General features: G+C 39.0%; 1 protein-coding gene across 21 annotated transcripts in view; it reads right to left on the bottom strand.

Moving 5' to 3' along the window:
* Positions 1–25,197, bottom strand: part of STAU2 (staufen double-stranded RNA binding protein 2) — a 224,954-nt gene that overhangs the window by 193,073 nt on the left and 6,684 nt on the right. For 12 of the 21 annotated variants that reach the window (XR_012157166.1, XM_073330823.1, XM_073330819.1 and 9 more), the window contains exons 2-6: positions 10,932–11,139; positions 9,718–9,848; positions 3,944–4,103; positions 3,699–3,755; positions 1,199–1,334 (exon numbers count right to left, since the gene is read on the bottom strand). Coding sequence is in view for 20 of the 21 variants with exons in the window: in XM_073330823.1 (XP_073186924.1) it covers positions 1,199–1,334; positions 3,699–3,755; positions 3,944–4,103; positions 9,718–9,848; positions 10,932–11,130 (683 nt within the window). In the remaining variant the exon portion in view is untranslated. Of the gene's footprint in view, positions 1–1,198; positions 1,335–3,698; positions 3,756–3,943; positions 4,104–9,717; positions 9,849–10,931; positions 11,140–15,273; positions 20,820–25,197 lie in introns of those variants that run through there. The other 9 variants (XM_073330825.1, XM_073330830.1, XM_073330837.1 and 6 more) reach the window with 5 other exon arrangements.

The following is a 25,197-nucleotide window of genomic DNA, read 5'->3' as shown; positions in this document are numbered from 1 at the left end:
AAAAGCAGGCCATGCTACAATACAGTCTATCCAAGCAGTGACAGAGAGCAACAGAGGCAACACACTCAACCAAACAAGTGCTTTGGATCACTGTAGAGAGAATTCCTTTGGACAAGTCGGGAGTGTTAACCAAACCTTCAACCCTTTTTATTCACAATGAGAGTTGGTATGATTCAATTCCTTTGAGGTAAAGAAGATAAAAGAGGAACGGGACTCTTTGCAACTGAGGTCCAGCCTAACCCCACAAAAAAAAAATCTTTAAGTTCAGCCCTAAGCACTAACTCTTTAAGTCTCTCAGGTGACCACATTATTTCCAAGCTACATTTAATTCAGGATGAATTAGTATAAATTGCCAACATGTTCCATCTGTTTTGCAGCAGATCAGAACAAGGACCAGTCATGAAACTACTAAGAAAAATTATAATACTTCCTAGTAAATGATAAGGCTTTGTCAGACAAGGAACTATAAGGATGCTCACTTGACAAAGCTGTCACACATTTAACTTTTACCAGTCTCTTAAGAGTGGACAGAATAGCTCAAAAAGGAAAACTATTATTCTGAAATAATGGCTGCTTAGAGGTCCCTCTTATCATTAGCAACAATTACTCCATACAAGGAGGGTTAGGTTGGAGGTTTTTAAAATGCGGAATAACATTTTTATGAATAAATCAAAAGTTATCACGTAGCAACATTTGTGAATTGAAGAACTGAGTTACTTGTGCCTGAAGAAAGCTGTAAACATCTACTGGAGATGGGAGGACAGCTCCACAGCATGTTAACTTTCCAGATGGAGCCCTCCCAATCTTACCCGCCTCCAAGAGAAAAGGGACTTTGTACCATTCAACGCAATCTTGCAACAGCTAAAATATCAGCAAAGAAAAGCAACACCTTTATGGAGAGTTAATCTGACTCATGTCCCTCCTGTACAGACTGAGTTCTAGTTCCAATCTACATTTAATAACCAAAACAAATTTTACACATGCCTTCATCCCTAGGCACTCTGATATCCTTAGGCACTTGTCATTTTAAACATGTATTGCTCACCAATTTATGAGTGTTTCTAAGCTGCGCTGCACATCCACTCCTTGGTAAGAATTTTATTTTATTTTACATTGCAGTAGTCTATAAAGTTTAAAGAAACTTAGCATTTGTTTAAGCAGTGGAGAAGTAATAGCACACAACAGAAAACATACAAACCTCTGATTGTACATGCCCCGGAAGTTATAATTTGCTCTATAGTTTGGGATTGGCTTTGGATCTAGTGGCCTGTAGATGGCAGGCTCTCCCCTTTTCATAGCCAGACCATTGAGCTCCACTGTTGGAGTTATACTGCCTGTAATAAAGAAGACCACATGTAAGACTCTTCAACAGTAAAGCATGTTAAAAATACAGTGTTGGGGGTGGGTGGGAAGGCTGTAAAACAAATCTTGATTTTCCTACTAAACTAAAAAAGCAGCGACTAAGAAGTTGCATCAAATTCCAGTATAAAATGGGGGTACAGATCCAACCTTAATCAATAAATGTAAACAAGCACTTAAATTGACATCTTCATGTATTCTCTTGGAATCTGGGCAGACAACTCTGCCCAAATGTGATTACTATGATCAGACAGGTTTGTCAGCTTTGAACAATCTCAAGAATGCCTTTAAAATACTATGAAACTTTTTGAAATTAGTACCAGTAAAAGAATCACGTTTCTTTCCACTGGATGCCATTAAATAAATGGATGAAAACCAAAAATCTCTTATACAAAAAGTTTACAGCTATTGAAACAAGATAGCAGTAGCATACATTACTGTAATAATTTAATAACAATTTGATAGAAGTCAGAACTAAATGATTTTGTTTCAAGAGATGAGAGGTAAAATCTATGACTAAATTAAAAACTTAAAATTTTAGTAACTTATGAACTGGAGACTAAATTCATTAAAATTTAGTGCTACTACAGCCATCTCCTGGTCAAAGAGTGCAAAACAACAAACAAACAACTACCATTGTGTGTGTAATTATTTATTCTCCATAATGTCAAATATGAGGCTGCAATAATCATAAAATGCCTTATTTAAAAAGCAAAACCATTAGAAGACTCAAATCATTTAATATAACTGTCTTGTTATTTACTTCAGGGGAAAACTCACTGGCAAAATTATAAACCAAAATGTGTCCCACTTCTATAGCGAGAAGAAAAATCCAAACTGAGTTTAAATAGGTGTATTCCATTATCTAAAACTATAATTAGATGTGGGCATTAATCCAGCCCAGAAAAGCAATAATTATAATAATAATAAACCAGTTATTTGGGTTTTATGTGCCAATGCTGCAGATTTTATGCAGTGCTAGGCTAAACTACCACTAAACACAATTTTGAGTTTTTCCTCAAAGGAAGGACCGCAAGGACTGCAGAATTAGACTTCAAGTGACTATGAATTCAGCTACACAATAAAAATACAGGTAGTTACTAGATCAAAATATACCTGTGCTTTGAAAGAAAAGGTCTTAAAGAAAGATGACAGCGTCATATGAATGCCTGTATACGCAATAGATTTTTTAACTTTAAGGGAAATATTTATTACAGGCAGTCCTCGGACTTACAACACAATTGGTTCCTGAAAATTGCATTGTTAAGTCAAAACCGCAATCCGCTCCACTGCAGGACCAAGTGTCATAAAGTTGAAACCAATTGTCGTAAGTCGAATCGGGGTATCAATTCAGAAACGTCGTAAGTGCCGTTCGTCGTAAGTCAAGGACTCCCTGTATTCTTTTTTCTGTTCCATACTTCTCAATTAAAAATATTAAAAGAGGCTAGTCCAAAACTCCTATCACCTGTATAACATGCTGCCACAACAAGAGCCAAATCCAAGGCCCTTCTTCCTCAGGGTGCTGCACCTGCTTCCACTGAACTAAACAGCAGAAGTCCCATTGACTTCAGTGGAAACAGGATCAAGGCCTGAGCCAGCAGGATCTGGAAGAGTTATAGGAGTAATATGCTCAGCCCTAAGGGAGTGGAAGATGGGAAAGAAAACCCTAGATTGTTCACAAACAATCCCTTCTAGACAAGGCTCAGGCCACTATTGATGGGATCTGGAGAAAGGTTTGTCCAGCCCTCCTCAGTCAGACAGACCCTTAGTGCAAAGTGAATCTTTTTGAAAGTGGTTGAGAGAAAGTAATGAGTAAAAATTGTAAAACAAATAAAGGGATCTTTTTATATTTTATTAATTACTATTTTATCAGTCAAGAATAAGTCACTGAGCATGTGACTGAGATTCATAAGCACCGAGGGATGCATTTCCTGTGTTTGTATTTTATTTTCTCATGTACACCAGATTATGTTGCGTGCAGTGTGCAACATGCAAGTAACATCTCCAGATGAAGGGCACATGACTCCACAAATGTCCTTCTGATTAACTGAATAATAAAGTATGCAGAACTAGCTGGAAGAAATAATTTATGTTGCTACAAAGGAAAATCTATTAGGCAGGGAATTATGTACTGAAATTTTTGTGCCAAATTCTGCCCCAATTTCTATATTCACCTTCAGTGGCATTGCATATGGAGTAAGTCAGGTAGAATTTGGCCTTTTCCCTGAAAAGACAGTTTGCCAGCTTCAGTATTCTTACTAATGTAAAAATGGTCAGTTCAATCTTGTTACAATTGCGCTTAGTTATTGTTGACCACATAAACTGGCTTGTACCTTTACCTTCAGAGGTGAGTCTTGCAGAAGCAAATGTATTCACGTGCAGTTCAGCAGCTTCTGCTACAGCAGATAAAAAGAATTACCATGCACACTCACTGTAAGGTTCTTAATTATATGTTACCTTATCTTCCAGCTCTACTTATGCCTACTATAAAATACTCTATAAACCTCTATAAAGCATCTAAACCTGCTGTTCCATGACAAACAAGAAGATTCATTATTTTGAGGGAAATGAATAGGCAACATACCTGGGTTATTATTAATGTTATTTTTGGGTGGTCTGGGAGTTGGTTTGGGAAGGTTCGTTTTGTTCAAAGCTTTGCTAGCAGCAGCATGTTGAGCCTTTTTAATACTGCTCCCTTCCGCTTCCCATGTCTGCTCACCAAGATTCAGCTGCACTGTGAACATCTTCAAAAATATAAAGAACAGGTAAACAATGGCAAGACTGTCACCAAGGTGACTTAGAGCAACACATGTGAAACACTACCCAGATGGAGAAGAACTGCATTCCTTTATTTGTTATGATACTTTGGGCCAAATTCTGCTCGCAGATGTATGTATAGGGTTCCCACTGAAGTCACTAGGCAACATTTAGCCTTTAAATATAAAAATAAATCATACAACAACATCACACCAGCAATCACAAAAAGTGTTATAAAAGTCAAATAGTAGAAACTAAAGTGTATCAACCTGATATTCTTGGAGGGATATAAAAATTAAATTTAAGAGCCTGATTCTTCAATCTTGTATCTGTGTGGTCACTTACACAAGTGAGAAGTGGGTATGAAAAGTTTTATTCCCATTTTGTATGGGTGTAAATGACTACAGAGCTTCAAGAAAGTAGAGAATCGGGCCTGAAGATTTTTACTCAATAAGAGCCATACAATATTTTTACTAACTCAATTTTTCTTCAAAAAAATAAAGCACATACACTCAAAGCAAAAGCCCTGGCAACCAAGGGTTTTGTTCAACAGTATAAAGTATACAAATATTGTGGTGTCTTAACTTAATTTTGTTTCTTTAACATGAGCTCTATAATGCAGATGATGAACTGAAATAACTCAGATTTAACAAAGTTGGCTATTGACTCAACTCTAAAAACTTAAAAATCAATAGTAAAGAACAATCTCAAGCAAACAATTCATCACAGAGTAACAACCAAGCATTATAAAGTGTGAAAAACAAATCCTGAAGTGTATTTAAAATATTAGGAAGTATCTCTATCAAAAGTATATAATAATTGTGCCATTTACGTTTATGCAGTTTAAATTTAAAATGCAGCTCTCATAACACTCCACAAGGGAGGGTAGAAAAAAAAATGAATTAATTTTCTTTCAAATATCAAAGTATTTGAAAAAAGTATTAATCCAGATTATAATCTCACATGCACATGATATTGCAGCTTGCCTTGACAAACATACTACTATACGTTTTGGAGATCTACATAAATATGTACATAAGACTAAAAGGTGAAATTAAATCTTTTATTTAGTTGTTTGGTCTGTCTAGGTGTTTTTTGTTTTGTTTTTTTAAAAGTGAGTTAAATGTGCTAGATCAGGAACCACAAATGTAGAGCTGGGTGCAACAAGGTGGGCTCAAAATGTGCATGCACATGCCAGACCCACAAAACACTTGCATATGATCATGCAAACTGGGTAACTGCTTAAAAACTAGTTCTATATTGCATGTGCCTGTACAAATGCATATTGAATTTGTGAACACATCTCTTTCTCTTAAACTCAGCTTTGAAAATTTGGCCATGTATGTCCCTGAGAATTTTAGCCCAGGTCCCAGTATTACAGTTCACATCACCAATTAACACCTCATTTATCTCAGTTATAGCACAGAGTGTTAAGATACAAGAATTCAAGATAATAAATAATAATAATAATAGTATGCTCAGTTGAGTTCCATAGCTAGAAAACTGACTGATAAAAGTCTCCTCCAAAGAACGAGAAAGAGGTGGAAATTTAATTAAAGAGATCAAGTTGGCCAAAAACATTTTTAAAAGTCTCAAATAATCAATTAAAGGCTTGGAAACTTGGGTCCCAGAAGCCCAGAGCTTGGCTATGGTTTGATATGCATTCTGGATAATTTTCTGAGGAAGTTTTTATTCCCTGTTGTGACAGTGCCCCCCATAAGGCTTTATGGAATTATACTTATGAATGTATATATGACATAACTAGAATGATTTATATGTTTTATGCTACATATGCCACATAACATATCTCTGTAAAGGTTATGATCTACTGAATCTATTAATCCTATTTGTATGCATGTATCATTTTTGTACTTATCAAAGTTATGAATATTGGCTGCATACTTATTTGATTCTGAGTAGGTTTTAGTGAAGCAGTTGGTCAGCTTTCTGAGAAAAGACTATTCTCAGTAAGCGCCCAACCAAGAAGCACTTAAGCCAACGATGAACTTGGAGACACTTTCCCAGGAATGTGGCTTGGCTGGTAAGGAACTCGGTCATGCATGGGCATGTGACTTGGCCAGGTGACTCCAAAACTCCATTTTGTAGCTGAACTTTGCATAGGAGAGAGGAGGGAGTCTCCACCCACAAGAGAAAGTCTATTTAAACCCCTGGGAGACCCCTCCATTTTGTCTTCAGCTGGCTAAAGAGAGCACTTCTCCACCCCCAAGGATACCTGAAAGAAACTGGAACAAAAGACAGTTACTAGAGGGGGTGTGAGTGATTGCTGGACCCAGACTAGAAGGAGACTAGTCTGTAAAAGGAAGCTTACTGGGTGAGGATTTTATCTGAATTTAGTTTTATTACCATACTAGACTTAGACTTGTGTGTTTTATTTTATTTTGCTTGGTAATTCACTTTGTTCTGTCTGTTACTACTTGGAACCACTTAAATCCTACTTTCTGTATTTAATAAAATCACTTTTTACTTATTAATTAACCCAGAGTATGTATTAATACTTGGGGGGGAGGGGCAAACAGCTGTGCATCTCTCTCTATCAGTGTTATTATAGAGGGCAAACAATTTATGAGTTTACCCTCTATAAGTTTTATACAGGGTAAAACGGATTTATTTAGGGTTTGAATGCCATTGGGAGTTGGGCATCTGAGTGTCAAGGACAGGAACACTTCCTAAGTTCTGTCAATTAAGCCTACAGCCGTTAGGGGACGTGGTTCAGACCTGGGTCTGGGTTTGCAGCAGGCTAGCAGGTCTGGCTCAAACCAGACAGGGCACTGAAGTCATAAGGTGACAGGGCAGAAAAGCAGGAGCAGAAGTAGTCTTGGCACATCGGGTGGCAGTCCCAAGGGGGGGTTCTGTGATCCAACCCGTCAAACATATATCTATCTTAATTACATTACGGCAAAACCTAGAAATGCAACACTTGTCACGATTTGTGTCCTTTCATTCCACTTCTCTTTCTTCTGTATATAAAGCTTTTTCTTCTCCTTCCTGATCCTGCAACATGCCGAGTCCCTCAACTCCCTCCCATTCCTTTGCACTACTGTCTAATCTGTTTTGCCTTTTTTTAAAAAAATTGGTTTATCTCCTAAAACCCAATGACATGGAAGCCCAGCACTGGTGGCCAATTTGACAACCCAACTGAGAACAGTACTCTCCAAAAACTTGCCTATGCTCAACAACGTTTGTACAGAGGGCACAGTTTCCAGCCACACTCTGATCAGAGCCTCAGGAGTGGCAACCTCTAGCAATTGTAATTTACTGCAGGTGAGTTCCTCCTTTCTGTGGAGCACTTATTTGCCTCTTTACATTTGATCACAACTGTTCATACTTACTTGCCAGAAAAAACACCAGAACAGGAAGAAAAGGAAAACAAAGAGTTTACTGGCATCTATGTCTGTCATACAGACTGCCTGCATTACACTAGATGTCTCCGAATTTTATGAAAACCACTAGAGAAAGGAGCAAAATATACGCAACAGGAAAGTAGCCCTTGGCACACTGTGTCCAGGCAGTCACATGGGAGACAGCAGCAGTTCATGCCTTTAGGGTATAAGTTTTTTTCAGACAGAGAGTTTGCTTTGTTTAGCATATTTTACCCGTTGTAGAGCACCATGCTCAGTAATGGAAATAAATACACAATAGCTACTATAACAATATCATAATAACTTCTATGTAAATGTTTTCTGTGGGCCAAAGCATTGCAACTATGTCTGACCTTATTAACGTCACCCCCATTCTTCCTCACACTCATCCCTTCTTTGTTTGTTACTTGTTGGGTCATTTCTAAATTAGACTGTAAGCTTTTAAGGGCAGGGACCTAGCCTTTTTATAACAATACGTTCTGTAAAGCACCTGGAACCCTTCGGGGACTGTAAACATAATGATTAATTATAACAAAAGATACACGTAATAGTGAACAGAGCTAAGCATCAAGAAAAAGTTGTACACTTGCCTATTTGCTCAGATGAACTTCTAAAACTCAGTTTCCTAGATCTATATAGAAAGCATCCAGCAATTTTAAGACATTAGCCTCTTAGGGCCCAAATTAGGAAATCCCCACAAAAGCACTGGTGACAAAGTACAGAAATCTAGCAGAGGCCTAAAGTATTTCATTAGCAGGAATTGTCACACAGATGATAAAACGTACATATCTGCATTAAAACCAAAAAAGTGAACTATTCTGTATCCTGCTGTGTTTCTGGACTCCAACATGCAGAAGTGAGATTATAAATCTAAAGTAACAAAAATCCCTTGATTATTGATGAATGTTCAGGGAAGGTACAAGCAAAATGAACCTTCCTGTATGCACCTAACATTTCACAGATTTCTATGGCATAGTAGTTGAACAATGGTAGCATAACAAGTAAACAGGAGAACCAGCAGTGGAAGGGTTAAAGAAAGGATCAAGTACATGTAACCTGAGAAAGACAGAGCCAAAACCCGAATCCCGCAAGGTCCTGGGTGCCTCTGTAAGCATGAAGTACTTTCATCTCCCACTGATTTTGATAGACACTGTTGCCATGAACTTTGTGTTGTCATTTACACCAGTGCAAAATGGGTGCAAAACACTGCCAAACCAGAATGGTAGTGTTTTACTCCCACTTTGCACTGATTACAATGCAAGGTGCAGCATCAGGAGGGCACATACAGAACTTCTCAGGAGAGGCTAAGCAACTTGCAGAAGGCTGGATGTTATTAACAAGAACTTTGCTCAGCTGCTCTGTTCTGAAGAGGCAGAGTAGAGCTAAGAAGGTTCTCGAATATAAAAATCTCATTTTTGCTCTCTCAAGCTGAATTTTTTTAGTCATCTTTCTTGTGACTCTGCCCTTAAAGAGGGAAGAAATTTGAAAACCCTTTCATGTAAATATGCCTTTTTAGGTCCACGGTCATCTGAAACCACCCTGACATGTTCTCACAGATCAGTTGACTATCAAAACAGGATGCGAGACTAGACAAAGACACTAAGTACTTTAACACCACTGTGAGCCTTAAAGACCCATTGTCACTGTGGGCTACACAGGGTTTACAGGAAAATACTGTGATAAATACTTTGTGCTTTAAAACACAGATAGAATCAGAAGATTTGCTATCCATATAACCAACTTTATGGAGACTAAATAAAAATGATTAACACAAAACAAAATGGGAAAAGACTAGCCCAGCAGTCTGTTAGCAGTGGGTCTGCACTGCCATCAAAGGGATCCGTGTGCAATTCTCAGAAGCAGACTGCTAGGATCCTGGACTGGAAGGAGCGCTTTGTGCAGCTCAGCGGCGAACCCAGCCATGAATGATAAAGGAAGGGTGTTGATGGACTCTGAAGAGACCTTTAAGAGAAAAAGATGAAGGCCAAGAAGTATGATCTCAAGGGTCAGAGGATAAGTAAGGCAGAAGGCGATGATGAAAAGATTCTCAGGGCTCCAAGAGCGACACAGAAGAACTTCCTAAAAAGCATAACAAAAACAAAGCAAAACGAAACCCCAACACTATAAACCTGATCGTGTTCGACAAGTGCACTTGTCCAAACCATGACATTATCTGTTCATAACTTAAGGTATGCCTCATAACCTGGAACTGTAACCTTACCTTGGCATGAGCAGGCCCTCTTTCATTCAGAAGCTTATACAGGGGTTGAACTCTATTGAAACGGGCTAACTCATTTACCAGACACATTGGAGTTTTCTCTTTGGGGTTTGCCATGTTATCTTGGAGAGGAGCTGTAAATAAAGAGTCTGTAAAGTTTTTGTGGAGAAATATATTCTTCACAACTTTGCAAAACTTTGCAAAAAGTAGTAGTATGTTTAAAAAAGAAAAATACTTTGGCTAAAAAAACCTCATAATACACTAAAAATATGAGATTGTGTTAATGCCAATGAAACTGCACTTTGATAATACAATGTTTAAATACTATTTACATATTTCTAATTTGAGAACATGTTTTTTGTTGTGACCATTTCAATTACATGCAATACACAAAATCTTTTTAAATAAGGAAGACAGTAGGTGGACGTTTATATATTTTAACTTGTACGTTAAAACCGTGTCCCTGAAAATTCCATTCTGCTCTGTACTCATTATTGGAATTAATTGATCTTTCAGGGTAATTTCTAAACACTTAAACACAGAAGACAAAAAACTGATGAACACCTGTGGTCCCACACTTGTTTCCCCTCATTCTTGCAGACCTCTCTGCTACTACTAGCGTCTGTGTAGGTATCTCCCCAACTTCGTTCTTTCAACAATTTTGTGGATTCTATTCTGTTTTCCTAAACCCAGACTGTTTATGTACTATATGTTTCTTTAATGTCTTTCTCCTCCTGCTATTTTTTTCTTTCATCTTTGAATCTATCCCCAACACAAACTTGCACTGCTGACTTACTTTGGGGTAACATTTTATTGTATTTTATACCCAATTGAGAACAAGAACTATAGCAGTTATTAGGCAAGAAAGGAAATGCCATTTTCTGCCAAATAGACTGAAGATATTTTGTTCTAGGGAAGGAAAATGCATTTGGATAACTTCCTGCTGTACTAAAACTTCATTATAACAGATTCACATAGGATGTGGCAGAATACTTTATTTTTTTCGGGGCTTCCATATCTCTTAAGAATGCACTATCAGAATTCAACTAAAGGAACTAAATTCTGTAAACAGCATTTGAAACCAAAACGTTTTTCTACAGAGTTTTGTTTCTTTAGTTTTTATTTTCTTTAGGACCTCATCCACTTATCTTAAAAACTCATCAAGTGGATTCCATTGCAAAATAAAAATAAGTGTTTCGCTTAGAATATCTCCTTACCTGGTGAATTGCTAGAAGGTGCAGAATCCACAAGACCAGCTGTTGGACTGTTACAGCTGGCAGCTGATTCTGAAATGGATCCATTCATTGAGGTCTGCAGACCCAGCGAACTTGCATTTGTTACTGATGGGGGTAGCACCGAAGGGGGAAGGGTAGGTCCAGAGAGGTTTGCTGCAGTCTGAATTTTAACTTGTGCCATTGTCTATCACTGCAATAAACAAAGATTTATAAGCAGAGTGCATTCAGATTTTTGAAAGCCAAAATGGAAGTATTAATATCAATACTACTTTACATTGCACCTTTCATGCAAGGCTTTCTGCAAACATTAATGAATGAAGCCTCACAACACCCCTGTGAAGAAGGGAATTACTACTTTCCCCATTTTATGGATAAGGAAACTGGGGCACAGAGAGGCTAAGTGACTTACACAAAGCCATACAGCAAGACTATGCCAGAGCCAAGAACACAATCCAAGTTTCCTGACTCTGGGCTCTGTTAACCATCCTTCCTAAAAAACAGTGTAACCTATGAAAAATACTAGAACAAAATTCCATGTACAGTTTTGCTGGGGAGATTATCAGTGTCAGAGCTTTTTAGAAGCCACCTCACAGCTATGAAATTTGTTTCCATAAGAGCTCATTACTACAAAATGAGTAGTAATTACTAACTCACTAAATTACTAACCACTTTCTGGACAAAATGAAAGGCCCATCTTTTGCCAGAGCTTCCCATTAAGACATACATGCACGCACCAAAAACAAACAGGAAAAAAAAACAACCCAGCTCAAAATAAGTTCTCACTCTTCAGCCTGTTCTCAGACTGGAAGAGAGAAAAATAAAAGTAGAAGGGCAGAAGGAAAAAGTACATTGTTACACAATTACTATTTGCCTTCAGCCTGAGTAGAGAAAAGAAAAATTCAGGTGTTTGTGTAGACCAATAATATGCATTTCTGTAGCTCTGTAAGTGCTCAAATACTGAGGTGATGAGCATGATACAAATAAGGAGAGATGAGATTTAGGTTAGAAGGACAAAGGTAACATGTTGGCTTATATAGGGCAACAGTGCTAACCACTGCCATGACTTTGCAATTTGATCCATTTGGAAAACCCTTACGCCCACATGGAGTCCTCCTGAACTCAAAGGGGCTCTGTAACGTACAAGGGCTCCGCTCACATGGCTCAACTTGCTGGATCAGAGCCCAAATCATTAGATGCAGCAGATAACTCAACTTCTGCTGTTCAGTGAAGCACATATAACTAAAATAAATGAGTCAATGCTTCAAATGAGACATTCAGGTGTCAATACTATTTTTGTTACACAGGTAACAGAAGACTCTGATTTATATCTTTGAACAGCCAATAAAAAAAAATGAAGCTGAGATTTCATTATTTTTCCTTTTTCTATATTTCTAAAGCAAGTGAAATCTTACAAAATTAGGCCCCAATCAGGCAACTGAATCTGTACTGGCACAGAGGTCTATCAATACAGGCCAAATTACAGGATCTGGCCCTTAAACATGTATGAAAGTGAGACACATTTTGAACATGATTCCAGAAATTTACTCATTAATATCAGTAAATAGTGAGAATATATGTTGACATGGTGTAATACAGGTATAAAGGTTTTATCGGCATGACTTTGGGATTTCCAAATGATCACTTGTGAGCAATTCTGCAATGAAAAAAAAAAAAGAGAAAACTTTTACCCCACACCAAGCCATCACATATTTTGTGGTTGCCACACATTCTAGAGTTAACCTATTTTAGAAAAGTTTAAAAGAAAATAATTTGCACTGATTTTTGAATCCCTCCAGCTGCAAATGTAAACAAACTTGTTTGTCTGACCTATTGGCAGAACAAGAAATAGGACTGAGTAGACTTGTAGGCTATAAAGTTTTACATTGTTTTATTTTGAATGCAGTTATTTTTTGTACATAATCCTGCATTTGTAAGTTGCACTTTCACGATAAAGAGATTGCACTACAGTACTTGTATTAGGTGAACTGAAAAAATACTATTTCTTTTGTTTTTTACAGTGCACATATTTGTAACCAAAAATATAAAGTGAGCACTGTACACTTTATATTGTGTTATAATTGAAATCAATATATTTGAAAATATAGAAAACATCCAAAAATATTTAAATAAATGGTATTATATTATTGTTTAACAGTGCGATTAACCGCGATTAATTTTTTTACATCGCTTGACAGCCCTACCCACATGCTTACAATTAAGCACCTATGTATTTGCAGGACTGAAACCTATAAATCATGTTTCCATTTTAGAAATCCTGTTTTAGAATATTTGTAAAAGTTTCTAAAAGCTTTTTCTTTTCTCTCCAAGATATCTACAGTTGGAATGAAGGTATTTAGGAAGATTTGTGATGGGACATGAAAAATACCATAGTTATTTTAAATTCACTCCAATATATCTAATAGTTTTCTGTAAAACACACTGCATAAACAAAATACACAATTGTACAATTTGGTAAAAAAGTCTGATTGGCAGTAGTTTGAGTTGAATGCATTAATTTGAGTTGAATGTTTTTTCTAGCTTCTTAGCTTTCTGCATTTGACAGCACTGTGTTCCACAATTTCTACTGTACAGTCAGTAGCCGGCTTCTCCTGTTGGTATTCCTTTAAGCTCTGTACAAGTTGTGAATTTTTGCTCACACTTTGAAAAAAAAAAAAAAATCACATTTCATAGTAATATTATCGTCATCATGAAATCTTTTGAATAAGTGAGTGGGATTTTTGCAGTAGCCAATAAATGTAACATTGGTGTACATGTGTGTTCATGAATACAGGGAACATTCCATAATAGTACCAATGAGAAGAAATTTATCTTAGGTAAATATATCATGCTCAAGCAGCACAACACAAAATAATGGGTCACTCCTATTTATATTTTATATGAAGTGTAATTATTTTTGTCTGCTCTTTGTGTTCATCACTTTATATCCTTAAATCTCTTGACTTTAAATGAATGTTCCCATTGCTACTGCTAACTTCTGCTACTGCAGTAACTTCTGCTACTACAGTGTGCAGAAATGACTCTTAAAATAAAGTAATAAAATCAAAAGGAAAAGAAAAACTAGATACAGCAGAATAGCATATGGAAGAATAAATTATGGTCAGAGAAAGAAGGTAAAGTCTTTACATAAACTGTACTTTCAGAGTAAAATTAAAAGGATGCTGACAACTAGACATATAGTCAATTAAAAAAAAAAAGAGAGAGGGAGTTAAAAGTAGTTTCAGGTACTACACTTGTCCCTGGGTCCCATTGCCAATTTTGGTGACTTTATAATCATAATTCTCTATTTCTGTTCCCTGTTGCAACATAATCAAGCCAACCTAATTCCCAGTGTAGACCGCATTAGGTAGACAGAAGAATCCCTTCCATCGACCCAGCTACTGCCTTCTGGGGAGGTGAATAACCTACGTCAATGGGAGAACTCCTCCTGTTGAGGTAGGTAGTGTTTAATTTGAAATGCTACAGCAGTGCAACTTCAGTGCAGCATTTGTGACGCTGTAGCGTTTCAAGTATAGACAAGCCCTAATTCTGGTAACCTGTCAGAGTAACTGTGTCAATGTTGTTGCACTGGTGTAAATTTCAAAAATGTCCCTAATGAAGAAAGGCCCTCAAAAGGTACTTATTACTTTAGCTATTGGGAATTAGTCAAATTTTTTTCATCAGAAAATCCCAATTTATCAAAACAAAAACATTCCATAGGAAAGGATCAGTTCAGATAAATTTCCCATTTAAAATAATTTTTTAAAAGTTTTGAAATAATCAAAACCTCCTGTTTCAACATTTTTTAAAATGAAAAGTACTGTTTTTATTCAAAATTACTTTTTGTTTCAAAATTTAAGTACATAAAAAATTAAAGTTGAAATCAAAACAAAACATTGCAACTGACCTGCTTTGAATTTGGGGGGTGAGGGATTTTCAGTACATTTTTGATATTTTGACTTTTCACCACAATTTGTAACATTTTAAAACTTCAAAGTTCTTGCAAGACAAAAAAACTGTTTCTTGTCGAGCTGTACTTGTGAGTTTAATTCAGGGGTTGGACTGCAGCAGCACATAGTGGTATGCTATTCCAGTACTCCTCTGATGCCCTCAGTCTGTAGAATTAAATTTCATTTTTAAAAGGGGCAAGTCGACTAAAAATTTCACATTTCTGTCTGAAAAGGATTTAATGTCTATTAGTACAAGTAATAACAGATTAGTAAAACTGCAAAGAGGTTTGTGTGGGCATACGGGTGATTTCTCAGGAGTAGACCTAAAACTGAAAGGCTCTGTCTTCACCAGAAAAAAAAGATGTAGTTTACAATACCTGTGTTACAATCCTAGTGAAGACAAGGGAGTTGTAGCATTAACCTGTTAAGGAAAAGGTATATTTTTAGAATCATAGAAGATTAGGGTTGGAAGAGACCGCAGGAGGTCATCTAGTCCAACCCCCTGCTTAAAGCAGGGCCGATCCCTAACTAAATCATCCCAGAGACAGCTTTGACAAGCCAGGCCTTAAAAACCTTTAAGGATGGAGATTCCACCACCTCCCTAGGTAACCCATTCCAGTGCTTCACCACCCTCCTAGTGAAATAGTTTTTTCTAATATCCAACCTAGACCCCCGCCACTGCAACGTGGGACCATTGCTCCTTGTTCTGTCATCTGCCACCACTCAGAACAGCCTAGCAGAGCTCCATCCTCTTTGGAACCCCCCTTCAGGTACTTGAAGGCTGCTATCAAACCCCCCCTCACTCTTCTCTGAAGACTAAATAAGCGCAGTTCCCTCAGCCACTCCTCATAAGTCATGTGCCCCAGCCCCCTAACCATTTTTGTTGCCCTCCACTGGACTCTCTCCAATTTGTCCACATCCTTTCTGAAGCGGGGGGCCCAAAACTGGATGCAATACTCCAGATGTGGCCTCACCAGTGCCAAATAGAGGGGAATAATCACTTCCCTCTATATGCTGGCAATGCTCCTACTAATGCAACCCAATATGCCATTAGCCTTCTTGACAACAAGGGCACACTGTTGACTCATTCCAGCTTCTCATCCACTGTAATCCCAAGGCCCTTTTCTGCAGAACTTCCACTTAGCCAGTCGATCCCCAGCCTGTAGCAGCGCATGGGATTCTTCCTTCCATAGTGCAGGACTCTGTTTCTCCTGTTGAACCTCATCAGATTTCTTTTAGCCCAATCTTCCAATTTGTCTACGTCACTCCGGACCCTATCCCTACCCTCCAGCATATCTACCTCTCCCCCCAGCTTAGTGTCGTCTGCAAACTTGCTGAGGGTGCAATCCACGCCATCCTCCAGATCATTAATGAAGATGTTGAACAAAACCGGCCTCGGGACCGACCCCTGGGGCACTCCGCTTGACACTGGCTGCCAACTAGACATCGAGCCGTTGATCACTACCGGTTGAGCCCAACAATCTACCCAGCTTTCTATCCACCTTACAGTCCATTCATCCAGTCCATACTTCTTTAACTTGCCGGCAAGAATACTGTGGGAGACCATATCAAAAGCTTTCCTAAAGTCAAGATATATCACGTCCACTGCTTTCTCCATATCCAGAGAGCCAGTTATCTCATCATAGAAGGCAATCAGGTTTGTCAGGCATGACTTGCCCTTGATGAATCCATGTTGGCTGTTCCTGATCACTTTCCTCTCCTCAGAGTGCTTCAGAATTGATTCTTTGAGGACCTGCTCCATGATTTTTGCAAGGACTGAGGTGAGGCTTACCGGTCTAAAGTTCCTCAGATTATCCTTCTTCCCTTTTTAAAAAGACAGGCACTAAATTTGCCTTTTTCCAATCATTCAGGACCTCCCCTGATCGCCATGAGTTTTCAAAGATACTGGCCAATGGCTCCGCAATCACATCAGCCAACTCCCTCAGCACCCTCGGATGCATTGCATCCGGCCCCATGGACATTGTGCAGAAGGTCGGACTAGATGATCATAATGGTCCCTTCTGACCTTAATATCTATGAATCTATGTCCAGCTTTTTTAAATAGTCCTTAATCTGTTATTTCACCACTGAGGGCTGCTCACCTCCTCCCCATACTGTGCTGCCCAGTGCAGCAGTCTGTGAGCTGACCTTGTCTGTGAAGACCGAGGCAAAAAAAGCACTGAGTACTTTAACCCTAATAGAAACAGCCAAAAAGACTGGAGACAAAAATATTGTTCTCCTCATTTTCATTTACTTGATGCCTTTGAATGTCCTCTGCACATAGCCAGTTTTACTCCCATGTTGCTGATTGTTTCACTTCCTAGTTTCCTATGCACTCAATGCACTATTCTGGAAGCCCACATGGATGCTCTTCTCATCCACCTTGCATGTCTTTGTTGAAGCAGGTTGGAAGGTATTGGAGTGGGCAGGAAATTCTCTTCATCCACTGCTCCTCTTCCCCAACCCCTACTCAAAGCTAGACTGGACAGTGAAAGAGCAGTAAGATAGAGGTTTCAAAAGGTCAAAACCCCTATAAAGATCCAAGAAACTAAAAGAGGGTGTGACAGGGGAAGGACTCACAAGTTAGTTGGAGGGCTGCAGGAGTTCCAGACTACCCCCAACTCCTCTAAGAAACAAGGAGCAAGAAGAAAGGACTAGAGCTTTCCCCAGGACTAGGGGAGATGGCAGTGGGAGAGAGAAGGTAGACTCTTACTCAGCAGGGTAAGGTGGAAGCTAGATTGCTCCTGGGCCCCTCTGTGGGGCCAGAGGACACAATACTGACAGCATGGAAGCAGAGGGGCAGCTGGATTGCCCTGGGCAACCCAAAAAGCTGGGAGACACAGGGGGGCAATGAGTTGGGAGAGGGAACAGCACAGACATATAGCTGGATGGGATGGAGTCTCTTCACTTCCCCGTCCCCTCTGCTGGGATGGAGAACAGCACAGCTCATCAGTGGCTGTGAAAGAGGAGAAAAAGTTCCACATTACAACCCTCACCGTGGTATAGCAATCCGTTAAGCTGAGAAGTGGGATGAGGGAGATGTCTACTCTCCAGGCAGGGAGCACTCCCATGCACATCCACATGAGTTGCAGGGAGAAAATCCTAGTGCATGTTCTGTGTTGTTATTCCTATGCACACTTTACTGCTTCTATGACCAGCTAAGTTCCCTCTAAACTGCGCGGCCATGCGGCAGCCTATTAAGCACCATGCAGGCGCTCAGGGCTGCACTGGGGAGAGATGCCAGAGGGGACCACAGTAATCATCTAGCCTGACCTCCTATATGACACATGCCATAAAACTTCCCCAAAATAATTCCTACAGCCTATCTTTTAGAAAAACATCCAATCTTGATTTAAAAATTGTCAGTAATAGAGAATCCACTGTGATCCTTTGTAGAATGTTCCAGTAATTAATTCTCACTTTTAAACTTATTTCCTGTCTGAATTTAGGAAACTTCAACATCCAGCCATTGGATCATGTTATACCTTTCTCTGCTAGACTGAAGAGCCCATTAAATATTGTTTACAGTCTGTAAGTACCTATCTGGGGAACAAAGTCACCCCTTAACCTTCTCTTTGTTAAGATAGATTCAAGGAACTCAATCATTATAAAGCATGTTTTCTAATCCTTTAATCATTCTTGTGGCTCTTCTCTGAACCCTCTCTAATTTATCAACATCCTTCTTGAATTGTGGATACCAGAACAGTATTCCAGCAGCAGTCATACCAGTGCCAAATCCACAGGTAAAATAACCAGTCTTCTCCTACTCGGGAGTCCTCATTTATGCACCCAACGATTGCATTCACTCTTTTGGCCACATCATCACACTGGGAGCTCACATTCAGCCAACACACACCAGAGGCACTACTTCCCAGGATAGAGTCCCCCATTGTGTAAGTATGGCCTACATTCTTTGTTCCTTGATACATACATTTATGTTTAGCCATAGTAAAACGTACATTGTTTGCTTGCGCCCAGCTTAACAAGCGATCTAGTGGTTTGTCCTCTTTATTATTTACCACTTGCTCAATTTTTGTGCAGACTTTATCAGTGATGATTCTGTGTTTTGTTCCAGGTTATTAATATTAAATATTGTAGAGCTAAGAACCAATCCCTTCAGGACCCCACTAGAAACACACCACTCAATGATGATTCCCTATTTAGAATTAAACTTTGAGACCTATCAATTAGCTAGCTTTTAATCCATGTAGTGTGTGCCATGTTATTTTTATGTTTTTCTTGTTTTTTTAATCAAAATGTCATGCAGTAATAAAAGTCAAAAGCCTTATCAGAAGCCTAAGTATATTACATCAACACTATTACCTTTATCACCAAACTTGTAATCTTCTAAAAAAAGGATATTGAGTTAGTTTAACAGTATCTATTTTCCATAAATCCATGTTGACTGGCATTAAATTACATTGTGCTCTATTAATTCTTTATTAATCAAGTCCCATATCAGGTGCTCAATTATCTTGCCTGGGATTGATGTCAGATTGATAGACCTATAATTACCCAGGTCATCTCGTTTACCCATTTTAAAGACTGGCACACCATAATATTTCTTTCAGTCTTCTGCAACTTCCCCAGTATTCCAAGACATATTGAAAATCAACATTAACAGTCCAGTAAGCTCCTCAGCCATTATTTTAAAACTCCTGCATGCAAATTACCTAGACCTGCTGATCTTAAAATGTCTATCTTTAATAAACGTTGTGAGTTATTAAAGTTAGTTAAACATCCTCCTGAGGTACTTGTGGAATGAAATAATTTTATCTTATGCTATGACTACATCATCTCTTTTCTTCCCAAATACTGAACAGAAATATTTATTGAACACTTCTGCCTTTTCTGCATTATTATTGCTAATTCTACCATTTCCATCTAGTGATGGACCAATATCATTGCTAGGGTTCTTTTGTTCCTAATACACTTTAAAACTTCTTTTTGTTGTCCTCAACTCTACCGGTCATAGATTTCAACTTGTGCCCCTTGGCTTCCCTTATCAATTTTCTACAATTCCTAGCTTCTGATTCATACTCATTGCTATCAACTTTCCCTTTCTTCCATTTGTTTATTTACACACACACACTTTTTTTTATAGCTGCCTTCACTTGCTCTCTAAACCTGGAACTGTTTTTTTAAACCAATATAGCCTTCTTCTTCATTTGTAAGATTGTGGCTTTTGGGGCACCTAATAGTGTTCTTAAACAATTCCCAATTATCATTAACCCTTTTCTGATTAAATTCTTCCCCCAGCTGATTTGGCTCATAATTGCTTTCAGCTTTATGAAAGTGGCCCTTTTAAAGGATCGAGCATATCTATCTGGACTTTATTCTGTTTGCACACTGTAAATGTGATCAAGTCATTATCACCTGTACATAAGTTACCATTAATTTTTAGTTCTCTCATCAGTTCTGTTTCTCTCAAGATGAGGTCTAAAATAGAATTCCCCTGTGGGAGAGGCAACACTTTTTGAATTAGGTAATTGTCATCTTTAATATTTAAAACGTCCAAGGATGTTTCAGTACTGGCAGCATGAGACCTCCAGCATGACAACCAAACTGAAGTCCCCCATGATCACACAGCTTTTTTCCCTACACATTACAGATAGATGAATAAGCAGCTGCTCATCCTGTTTTCTGGTGTGATTTAGTGTGCTTAGCAATACACTAATTAATAGCCTATCTTCGGTTTTATCTGTCAAGACACTGATCCACAAGCATTCAAGATAATTTTCTTCCGAGTATCAGTAACTCAAAAACAGGTAATGCCATATTTTATATAGAGTGCCACTTTCCCTGATTTTTTTGCCCCCTTGATCCTTCCTAAATAGATTATAACCATTGATTTTAACAATCCCTGGATAGACCAGGGATCGGCAACCTTTGGCATGTGGCCTACCAGGGTAAGCCCCCTGGCAGGCCGGGCTGGTTTGTTTACCTGTCACATCCGCAGGTTCGGCTGGTCACGGCTCCCACTGGCCAAGTGTCACCGCTCCAGACCAATGCGGGCTGCGGGACCTGGCGGAGCCATATGCTGTATATAAGTTATAACCACTGTACATTTTGTTTTTACTATCATCGTGTTAAATATAGCAGCTTATTTTGGGATGATGGGACATGTAGTTCTGCATTTAATTTTAGAATAGTTTCTAATTCAACCCTTACCATTCTGTCAAAGTAACAGAAACAAAAAATAACAGTTTAAAAGGGTTTGACTTCAAGTAACAGTAAGCGGTGGCTAAGTAGGATTACTTAATGTAGCTTTTTTATATTTGTTTTAAATCCTCAAAACTAACAAATTATGCATGAGGCCAGTGTATGTAAATGTTTATTCTTATCACTTATCCTGAACTCCCTTTTCCACTCCCTCCATTTGTTTGCTTCATTATCTTGTTGTCTCCTGCCTTAATTAAGGCTCTGATCCTAGAAGCTGATCCACACAGAACCCCCCTGATTTCACATGTATAACATACTCCTTGGTTGGTTTGGTGCCCTTGTGATTAGCACACCTAGTGCTGTCTCCCACTGGGTAGGTCTTGCAGTGCTGGTCCTCCTTTAATCAGAGGTGTGTGAGGTGGATGGGTGGTTTGAATCCCTCCTGTAGTAAGGGCAGTGACAGGGGAGCCCAGGCCTGCCCATTCCACTGGGCTCTGACCTCGGGCCCTACGAGGGTCAACAGCGGCTGGCCCCCAAAGGTGCCCTCGGAGTTATCCTCCTTGGGGCACCTCCTCCTGCTCTTTTTCTCTCCCAGCTTCCAGTCCAAGATAAGGTGAAAAGAAAGAAAAAAAAAAACCAAACTGTCAGCTCCACCAAATTCAGCATATAATCTTATTACTTCAGGGAGGCTTCTCCAGCACCCTTGTCAGGACCCTTCAGGATAGCTCTGTCCTCCTATCCCACACCTTCCTCTTTCTGAGCTGGGCTGCTCCCTTTTCATCCCCATCTCCAGTTAGATCAGTGGTTCTCAAAGTATTTACCATTGTAGGCCACATCTGCAGCTCGCTCTTTGTTATATGGGACACATCTACACAACATATATACTAGCTCTATGGCCCCGACGATGTCACAGGGGCTGCAGTTGTGTGCTGACTGGGCTGCAAGCGGGCCATAGGTTGACAACCGCTGAGTGAAAACATACTCTGCAGCCTGGAGGGATGGCACTATCTGGGCACAGTACTGTCCTTTAAACCCTTCCAACCTAGTGTGGGGTTCGTATACATCACAACATGGAATAACTTGCAGGATTAGAGCCTTACATCATAAGATTTTGGCATAGGTCTTTCTATATATTTGTGCAGTGCCCAGTACAAGGGAGCCCTGATCTCACTGGAGACTCTGCGTGCTCTCTCAATACAAATAAGTAAATAAATAAAAGGTGGCAAATAAAATTAGGCTTAACAAGTGTTTCACTTTAATTGACTAACATTTCTGAAGCATGAGAAAAAAATATCCCTACATATTTTAATTTGGAAAATATTTTAATTTGGACAACCATTAGACTACTAAAATACATGTTAACATGGCACTAACTGATACTGTGGAAAAACTGACAATGTGAACCAATGTTCAAATTAAAGGAGGTTGGAAAGATTTCTCTACTGAAACGTACCATTTGCATAGTGCTAAACCAATCCTGCCATAGATGTCTTTTTAGCTCTAGCTCAAAAGAGAACTTCTGAAGAGGAAATGTTTTGCCTTGGGAATGGCACCAGATACAATTGTGGCAGAAAATTTTCCACAAGGACTGAAATTTAATTCAAATTCTGTCTAGTGCCACATTATACCACCAGATTTACACCACAGAGATCAAAACTAAAGGTAATTTTTACTTTTAGGGGTTAAACAGCAGCACCTGCACTTAACAGAGAATCCCTTGATATACTCCAATGTTCTAAAATAGGAAATACACTGTTTCCCACCCAAAGCAGAATGGGTGTGTGTAGGGTAGCTAGCCAGAACACCAAATCATACTGTACCTTCCAAAAAAGTAGATCAGAAGGGAAAATTTTAAGGATAGTATTGTTCAGAGGGAAACTAATTTCTGCTCTTCAGAATACTCCCTTGTGTGGTCAGTTGGCTGGCTAGACATGGGTTTTTTATGTAAGACTTTTCATTTCAATTAAGAAATTCAATAGCAAAATAATAATTTGCATTTACACAGCAACTTTCATCCAAATAATTCAAATATTTTTCCAAACATTAATTGAGTCAGCCTCACAACATATCTGTAAACCAAAATAGTATTTTACTCATTTTACATTAAAGCTCAGAGGGGTTAAGTGATTTAAAGGCTAAAAAACAAGTGAAAGGCAGAAGCAGGAATAGAATTCAGCAATTCTAACTCCTAGGCCCTCCTCTGCCCATTAGATCACAATGCCTCTCTAGCACCCAAGAATGCAATGTGCATTTGAAATACTACCTGAAGTCTGCTGGATACTTAAAGTAATTAACAGATAACAATACTAGATTAATATCTCTCACCAATGTCCTTCCGCAATTATGTTCCTTTTATGTAATGGAAAACTAGCCAATTTTTCTCACAATGGCAGCCTGAAATTTCAAAAGAAAATCAAAAGTCTATGTAGAGAAAAACAGAGGTAGAGGAGGTGATTAATTACTACATAAACATTACAAAATCCAGACTTCCAAGATGAGCAAAATGGGGAGAGGAGCATTTGTTTATTCGTTTAAATTGTTTCACAACATGTGATAGCAAATACAATAGAATGGAAGCAGTTTATCTAACAAGTGAGATAATTTTTCAGTATTTTGTAGTACGTAGCATAAAGGTCAGCATAAAGGCAGATATTTGGCATACAAGCATTTTGGTTCTGGTAGGACACTTAGGCTGCTGTGACACACTATGGGTAACTTATATGGAGAATATGCATGTCAGGCCTCTTACATGCATGATATATGCAATACTAGAGTTGTAAACCCTGCATAATTCTGATATGCTGAAATGTATATCAGCCAATATACCTTTGTTAAAGCTGATGGGCAGCTAAACACCCTTTATTCAGCTGAATGGAAGAAGTAATTAAGATCATTTATGGAGAAAGACAGCAGAAGACAATGGAAGCCACCACCCAAAGCAGTAGGCCACATGCAAGGTTGATCAGCAGCTAAGCCATGTTGGCAGAAGGGTTTCCCTGGAGACTGACTGAAATGTTGGGGCATTGACTGGCTGTAGCTGTGTGGGGGGGCGGCAGAAGGGCAGGAAGACAATAAGAAAAAGTGAACAGAAAGGGTGAGCAGTCATCATGAGTATGGCCCTTAGAGGGAACAGAGGGAGGGCTCTTTGGGAGACTAGACTGGCTGCAAAGGCAGGCTTGGAAACGGCAAGCCAGGAAACTGCCCACTCTTATGTGTTCCTTCTGTGTTTAGGGAAACAGGACTTTATGTACATTCTTTGTAAATAAACATGATTGAACCAAATACCTAACTCATTATCAACCTCCCCCCTAGTTAAAGCAACCCAAATATTGGCTAACCACTTGAGCCAAAGGGACAATAATACTAGATATTTCACAGAATTATATATCTGCTTAATTTTCATTGTACCTTTAAATGCATGCTGCCAACTCCTTCTAGCAGTAAGTTACCATGGAAAGTAGGAGCCCAGTCCTCCAGGTACTGAGTGCCCTCAGCTCCCCTTGACCTTGCACGAGGCCCTCAGCAACGCATAGAAAAAGGTCCTATGGACCTGGAAGCTCAAAGGAGATGGATATAAGATAGCTAACTAAGAAAAAATGTGACCCAAACCAGATGATATTGCCATCCTATGGGGCCCTTTCCAACTCATTTTATTCCAGCATGTGACAGCTCGCATAGCAAATATAAAACAAGCTTTCCTCCAGTCAATAGCAGGGCTTAAAAAATCCAATCACCTACTCACAGTAGCCTGTGGAAAACTTATTTTTTCAACCTGTGAACAGGCAGCACCAGTCCCCCTTCCCCGCTCACAGATTTTGAAAGCAGCTGCACTGTGAAATTAACAACACTAGTCAGTTTCACGACTACCCTTCAGAACTACACAGCAGTGAAACAGTCACAAATGAGGTCACTTCACTTCAGACTGGTAGAAATCCTACCAGTCTGCCTTTTTCCAGCAAGCAGGGATAGCAGGGTAAACTATGCTTCTCAGTAGGGCTTTGGCCCTGGACTCATCAATGGTATCTCTGCCCTCCTTTTCATACCTGTCTCTAGGTAGTAGGTTTAGTCCTCCATCAGGTCAGAGTCTGGTAAATTTATTCAAACTACGATTCTACACAGCACTAAGATTCCCCCGTGTT

The sequence above is a fragment of the Lepidochelys kempii genome, chromosome 2, assembly GCF_965140265.1.
Source record: "Lepidochelys kempii isolate rLepKem1 chromosome 2, rLepKem1.hap2, whole genome shotgun sequence".
Lineage (NCBI taxonomy): Eukaryota > Metazoa > Chordata > Testudines > Cheloniidae > Lepidochelys > Lepidochelys kempii.
Note: the sequence above shows the minus strand (reverse complement) of the source record. Positions and strands in the feature narration are given on the sequence as shown.